The sequence below is a fragment of the Metopolophium dirhodum genome, chromosome 6 (genome assembly GCF_019925205.1).
Source record: "Metopolophium dirhodum isolate CAU chromosome 6, ASM1992520v1, whole genome shotgun sequence".
In the NCBI taxonomy this organism is placed as follows: domain Eukaryota; kingdom Metazoa; phylum Arthropoda; class Insecta; order Hemiptera; family Aphididae; genus Metopolophium; species Metopolophium dirhodum.
Genome location: NC_083565.1, coordinates 33,838,726 through 33,845,073, shown reverse-complemented (window position 1 = coordinate 33,845,073; position 6,348 = coordinate 33,838,726). Strand labels below are relative to the sequence as shown.

The following is a 6,348-nucleotide window of genomic DNA, read 5'->3' as shown; positions in this document are numbered from 1 at the left end:
ACTTGTGGAGTTTGTATATAGATTTAGTAAATAAAGTAACAAACACACGTTCAAATATTCAATTAATAAAGTTTATTGCGTTCTGAACATGTACAGTCAATGGCACTATCTCCATTCTCCACTGCCTGTCTTACAATCTTAACGTTCCTTATATCTAAACTTCTGTAGGACAATCCCTCCTATATAAAAAGTGCTTACTCGCAGTTTCGGGATTGTACCTGTTTACACTAATTTACAATAATCATTTCATTTCATAATTCTAAATGTTTTATAAATACTACATTTCTAATTTGTTTACTAACTGCTACATCCTTACTTACTTCCTATGTTTAATAATACCAAATCATAACACATGTATAATAATATTTTGTTTTATTAAATGAAACTCATTTTTCCGTATAATAATCAAACAACCGTCTTGCTTTTAATAGTTTGACGCTTTGGATCGGTTAGTAATTTATCAAATATAATTTGCATTGTCTCATTAAGACCAGTATGAAGTGTTTGATCTTTTGATTCGTCGGTCGTGTACAATCTAACAGTAGCTTCACTGAACTTCCATCTATTACAACAAATTATTTTATTTAAAAACAAAAGAAGTAAATAAAATCAGTAAAAAAAAACAGATTCAGCAATAGTTTTTAAATTTAAACCAATGTATTTACCTGTCCTTTACTGGTACATTCTCGATGTTAGTAACCTTATAATGACTTAGCACCCAAAGATCCTTTCCTTTTTCTTCAAAAGGCGTCTTTATTGTCACAACGCCATCTCCTTGTCTGAATGTTAGCGAATTAAATACTTCAACATCAAAATCTTCTGATCTCAAGCGTTCGCTGATATTATCTCTGTATGATGCATTCTATAAAAAAAAATAAATTATTTATGCTATCATTAGGAAAAAATATTATTTTTATTACCATTTTATTCTGCTTCTTTTTCATAGGTTTTTTAACACTTGTTTTTTCTGCAGAACGTTTTGATCCAGGTTTTGTTTTTGAAAAAGACGGTCTTATATCAATTGATTCGCTAAAATGTTCATTCTGTGAAACATAAAACATAGTATATTATTTTTTACTGTTTTTTTCCATTATATATTTTTTTCTATGTCCCAAGAATTATACCCAAAGCGTTGAGTAATGTTACGACGCACTTCCAATATACTATGTTATAATCAGTCATTTAATATTATTTTAAGAATTATAACCATAGCGTTGAGTGGTGTTACGACCGGCCTCCAATTTTCTATGGTTATAAGATATTTAATAAGTAGTTACTAACCTCTGAATCAGTTGAAGCAATTGTACGGTACGACATTTTATTTTGGTAGTATTTCTGTTGAACTGAGCTTCTTGTCCTGGGATGAAATCTTGAAGACTGGTGAATATTAGAGAATACCCTCTGTCTTTTATACACAGATTTTTACCACTACTTCAATAATTAAGTATACAAATGGTCATAGCCTTACATTATAGAAACCTGCTAAAACATGAACATACAGGTACAACAGCAAAATCACATTACATGACTTTAAATTGACGCTAACATAACCTATCCCAGCCAAATGTTTATGACATTCACCTTTTACCATGGTCAATACCCTCCTAGAATAAATTTCTACAATAACCTTACCTTAGATGGGTGCTGAAACATGTTCATATACAACAGCAAATTACATTACATGAATTTAAATTATTACAAACAGGATTTAAAATAAATTAGAATGTATACATTCATTCTCAAAAACCAATTACATTATATGAATTTTAATTGTTGCTAACATAACCTGTCCAGCCAAATGTTATCACATTTACTAAATGTCAATGCTTAGAATGTATACATTCATTCTCAAAAACCAATTATATTATATGAATCTAAATTGCTGCTAATATAACCTGCTCAGTCAAATGTTTTCACATTTACTTAATGTCAATGCCATTATAATATTAAAACAGGATGTAAAATAAGTTGAAATGTTTAAATCCATCACAAAAAATTCTAATGAGAGAAGAGAGGGTTATTTTCGGGTATAAAACCCAGAATTTCTTAGCTTATCGTCATCAGTTCAAGCAACAGCAGTTCCAAGAGCAGCCAGCAGCAGAACAGTCTTCTTCGCCAAAACAACAGCCAGCCAGCAGTTTACCAAACATCTTCAATAGCCAGTCAAAAGATTGTCAAAACAACTCTAACAAATAGACCAGCCATCATACTTAGAAAAAGTACCTCAATTTCTACAAGCTATGTAAGTACTATTTTTTTTTTATTGTTATTATTTAATTTAACATCATACTTCTTTTTTTTAAAAAATAAAATAGAATAATAACAATTTATTGTTGTAATGATAATACAGTTTTATAATATTACTATGGGTATTGAGTGTTTAGACTTAAAGATTTTTTTTCATAGATTATTTAAAATAAAAACATTAAAATAGAAGTAGTTGAAAGACGGTTTCTCAACTCTCACTTTTAGTCACTACTATAATATAAGCTGTTTTCTTTTTTTTGTTAAGTTATGATCAAGTAACAATAATACGTTATAATTACACCATAGAGTAATAATACTAAAATGAATTACACCACGTCTACAGTATAGAAGATAACTGATGTACCATACTATCATAGATTTACATAGATAAGATAGAACATCGGGCTTATCATTCATCAATAATATTGATAATTATTACCTAACCTCAAAAATCTTTAATAGTCAATCTCTTTCATGATAATTACTATAGATACCGTTATCTAGTAGTTGTTGCACGATACCTTGTTTTTATCAATGTTAAAATACTATAGCTGATTATAAATATTTGTTATAGATAACGTGATTGTTGTATTACACGTGTAATATTATCTTACGTAAAATGTTTTAATATAAAAAATTTTTTTTATTATATTAAAATATTCAATAATGTTTAATGACTGTATAAAATATATCCTAAAACGTATATTATACACATATATAAATTTAAATTATTTTTTCTATAATGTTTTTTTTATTGCTTTTACGTTAAGATTATTCGAAAGCTGCTGTCGCACGTTGATAGTAAACACGTAGTTGCTTTCGTGACAACGTAATGTTACCGTACGAACTCTACGATAGTTACAATCGCCCTATCTACTATTAACTAACATATAAATTATCACGTTTTTTTCTATTATCGTGTGACGTAGCTTCACTAGCAACTAAAATTTTATTTTTTATGATATAAATGCTATATTGTCTAATTTTTAAAGTTTTTTTATTTAGCTTTGAATAATATAATTAGTTATTATTATATATACGTATATACGTACATTCGTTGTTTTATAAATAATCGCTTTAATAATTAGATTTATATAATATTTTATATTTTATACTAATGTATTTAGTCAAAAATTACAGATAATGAATTTTTGGCATTCATATGATTTTTGTAATGAACAAATTCAATATTATGGAGAACAAATTGTAACCTTAACGAAGATGATTGATGAAAATAAGATTAAAGAAAGATATGAATATAAAGATCTCAAAAAAAAAATTAAAAACCTGAAATTCATTATTTATTTAAGTAGAACAAACTCTAACCCAAATTTTTCTTATATAAAAGATTTAAACGCAAAATTAGTTTTATTAAGAGAAGAAAAAATGGATATATGTAAAAAATATAGTGATTTATATGTTACGAATTTTCGTAAGCGAGAACACTGTTTCGGTAAAAGGTTAGATTTTATTACAACAGCAGAATCTAAGCGCGAAAGATTTAGATCAGGTTAAAATTTTTTTTTAAAAATTTGTTATGAATAATTAGTAATAATATTATAAGTTTATATTTATGTATATAGGTATTCAATGTAATTTTCTTTTTTTGATTAATACATACAAATTTTTAATATAAAAGTTAAAAAACATAAAAAATAGAAATATGTTGGAAATAAATTATTGTCATTAATATACATTATTTTTTTTTATCTGGCAGATAGTTTACAAATTCTATATAATTTTTCCAGATTTTTTTTTTAAAAAAAAGAAAAAACATGGAAGCCAAATCGTTAATTCACGAGCAAATCATTCAAATATTGGAACAGCAAAAAGAAAATGATCATGCTCAAGATGTTGACGAAAAAATGTTCTATTCCAATATTAAAAATATTAAAATAAAAATTCAAAAAGCGGTGCTGAAAGAAACCAGAAAAAGACTTATTGAAGAAAAACAGAATTTAATAAACGAATTTAAACATTTAACATATATAAATTATTTATGCGAGAAGAATATTCAAAAAGGTCTAAATAATTTATATAGTAAATTAGATAATGTCGAATAATATTCTGTTTTTCAATAAATAATTAAAATATTATTTTTTTTTTTTGTTATTATTTATTATTTTATCATATAATTATTATTGTGTATATAAGATCTGCTGGTATGATAAATGTTTTCAAATAAAACTAATTTAATAAAAATGTTAGGAAAAGTGGTTTAGATTTAAAAAACGTATCGATTAGTTAATTTTTGAAATTCTATGTAATTTTCAGAATCATGAACCCAGAAATAAACGTAATTAAAAGCAGAATTCTAGCAGCAGAACAGCAGGTGCGTGACAATAAACGCTATTATATCGAGAAACGGAAAGCATTTCGAAAAGTATTTGTAAAAATTAATGATAGTATGAAGAAAAATTCATTTTTTAAAAATAAATTGATAAATGAACATAATAGATTCGAAAACTATTCAAGTGAATGTAAAGCAGATATTCAGTGTCGGTTAACAGAACTAAACAATCGGTTAAGAGAATTAGAATCTGAGTAATTTCTTATTATATTAACCAATTCTTTTTTTCTTTGTAATAATTTAGAATTAATACTTTTATTATATTTTGAAAACAATATTCTGAATTGCTTGCATAAGATTTAAAAAAAAGAAGTTGATGTTATAATAAATTTACAATATTATGATTGCTTTTACCTATGTTTTTTTTTATTTAATCTATTTTTTCAGTTTCATAATGAAAAGAAAAACGGTTACAAAACACGAGCGAATGTCATCTTCTGATGAAGGTTTATTTGAAATCGAGAGATTTAAGAAATGTTCAAAAACATTTTTGATTAAGAATACTTTAAATTTTATAGACTACACGCTTTTTTTTAACTATGTTAGAGATAAATTAATTTTAAAGTTAAAAGAATCATGTTTACAATCATCTATAAAATTTAATTTACATGTGGATAGCGTATACGAAAGAATACTCACTCAAGAAGTTCGGGACATAGCTTTCAAAACTTCTAATACACTTGCATGTAATTCATCCGATTTCAATAAATTACTAAATGGAATGTTCAATAAATTATTATCTGAACAAGACCAGTTTTTAGCGAAAGGATCTGGGTGGTCCCTTAAAATTATAGATGTATTACAATTGAGAATTAATACAGTGAATCCTCTCAGAGGAGGAACGTATCTAGATCTACCTGAATATATAAAAGATAAAAGAGCAATTATAAATGTAAAAAATAACGATGCTAAATGTTTTAAATATTCAATACTATCTAAGTTTGATAATCGATCGAATAAAACTTATTTGAATAAGAAATATTTTAAAATGTTAGAAACAAAAAGTGGTTTAGATTTTAAATGTATTGATTTTCCAACACCAATCAGTCAGATGAAAAAATTTGAATGTACAAACGATGTATCAATTAATATTTATAGTTTAAATGATAAAAAACATATTTTTCCTTTGTATATTTGTAATACTGAAAGAAAAAAACATTTCGATCTTTTTCTGTTCAATAATGATGAAACATCACATTACTGTTATATAAAAAATTTTTCAAGATTCGTTAGAAGTCAGAAAACTAAAAATTAATGACTTAATGACTCAGTTTAAAAGCGTTATCTAGCGGAACAAAATACAGCAGTATTATTATTTTCATTGATTTATTTACCACTAGATGACGCTTTTTGTTTTTATCGATTGTAGATATATATATAGTTTTCAAAACAGACTAATTAGGATCAGGAGATCATATGAAATAATTAATTCGACTTAATAAAAAAACTGATATTTTATTTTATTAAAAAATAAATAAATAAATAAATAAATATTATACATAAAAAAAACATTATTTTAAAATATCTGATGATGTTATCCACGAATTTTGACTTGAATCAAAACCTAACCATTTAACAAACATTTTATTCCCAACTTTTTTTACAATACGTTCAATGAGAAAGGTGTTTGGAAAATCAGTTAATTTAATTTCCTGTTCATAAAAACCACCTAAAATTACACTGCCTGATTCATCCTTTAGTTGATAAGTAACTGGATTTGTCTGTAAAACTTTTGAAACTGTAAATATTTC

The 6,348-nt window shown here is 25.4% G+C and overlaps 2 protein-coding genes across 4 annotated transcripts; one reads left to right on the top strand and one right to left on the bottom strand.

Moving 5' to 3' along the window:
• Positions 1-353: 353 nt before the first annotated feature.
• Positions 354-1,982, bottom strand: LOC132947447 (uncharacterized). Its single transcript, XM_061017737.1, has 4 exons — positions 1,282-1,982; positions 921-1,043; positions 666-862; positions 354-562 (listed from the first exon to the last, which is right to left on the bottom strand). The coding sequence occupies exons 1-4, from the start codon at positions 1,315-1,317 to the stop codon at positions 406-408; spliced, it is 513 nt and encodes a 170-aa protein (XP_060873720.1). The 5' UTR covers positions 1,318-1,982; the 3' UTR covers positions 354-405.
• A 123-nt stretch (positions 1,983-2,105) lies between these two features.
• On the top strand, positions 2,106-5,991 carry LOC132947446 (uncharacterized). Of its 3 annotated transcripts, none has more exons than XM_061017735.1 (2): positions 2,106-2,242; positions 4,985-5,991. In XM_061017735.1, the coding sequence occupies exon 2, from the start codon at positions 4,992-4,994 to the stop codon at positions 5,850-5,852; it is 861 nt and encodes a 286-aa protein (XP_060873718.1). In that variant the 5' UTR covers positions 2,106-2,242; positions 4,985-4,991; the 3' UTR covers positions 5,853-5,991. The 3 variants fall into 3 exon arrangements, 2 of the variants coding, with proteins under 2 accessions (XP_060873718.1, XP_060873719.1); XR_009664921.1 differs by lacking the exon at positions 4,985-5,991 and adding an exon at positions 4,522-4,966 and having other exon boundaries at positions 2,107-2,242; XM_061017736.1 differs by lacking the exon at positions 2,106-2,242 and adding an exon at positions 4,525-4,579.
• The last annotated feature ends 357 nt before the right edge of the window (positions 5,992-6,348 follow it).

What these genes read in the sequence shown, in the direction of transcription:
- LOC132947447 (XM_061017737.1), bottom strand. Translation starts at nt 1,317, where the DNA reads ATGTCGTACCGTACAATTGCTTCAACTGATTCAGAG. An exon ending in TTGCTTCAACTGATTCAGAG is followed by an intron (nt 1,044 to 1,281) that starts GTTAGTAACTAC and finishes TATGTTTCACAG; the next exon opens with AATGAACATTTTAGCGAATC. An exon ending in AATGTACCAGTAAAGGACAG is followed by an intron (nt 563 to 665) that starts GTAAATACATTG and finishes TTGTTGTAATAG; the next exon opens with ATGGAAGTTCAGTGAAGCTA.
- LOC132947446 (XM_061017735.1), top strand. Translation starts at nt 4,992, where the DNA reads ATGAAAAGAAAAACGGTTACAAAACACGAGCGAATGTCATCTTCTGAT.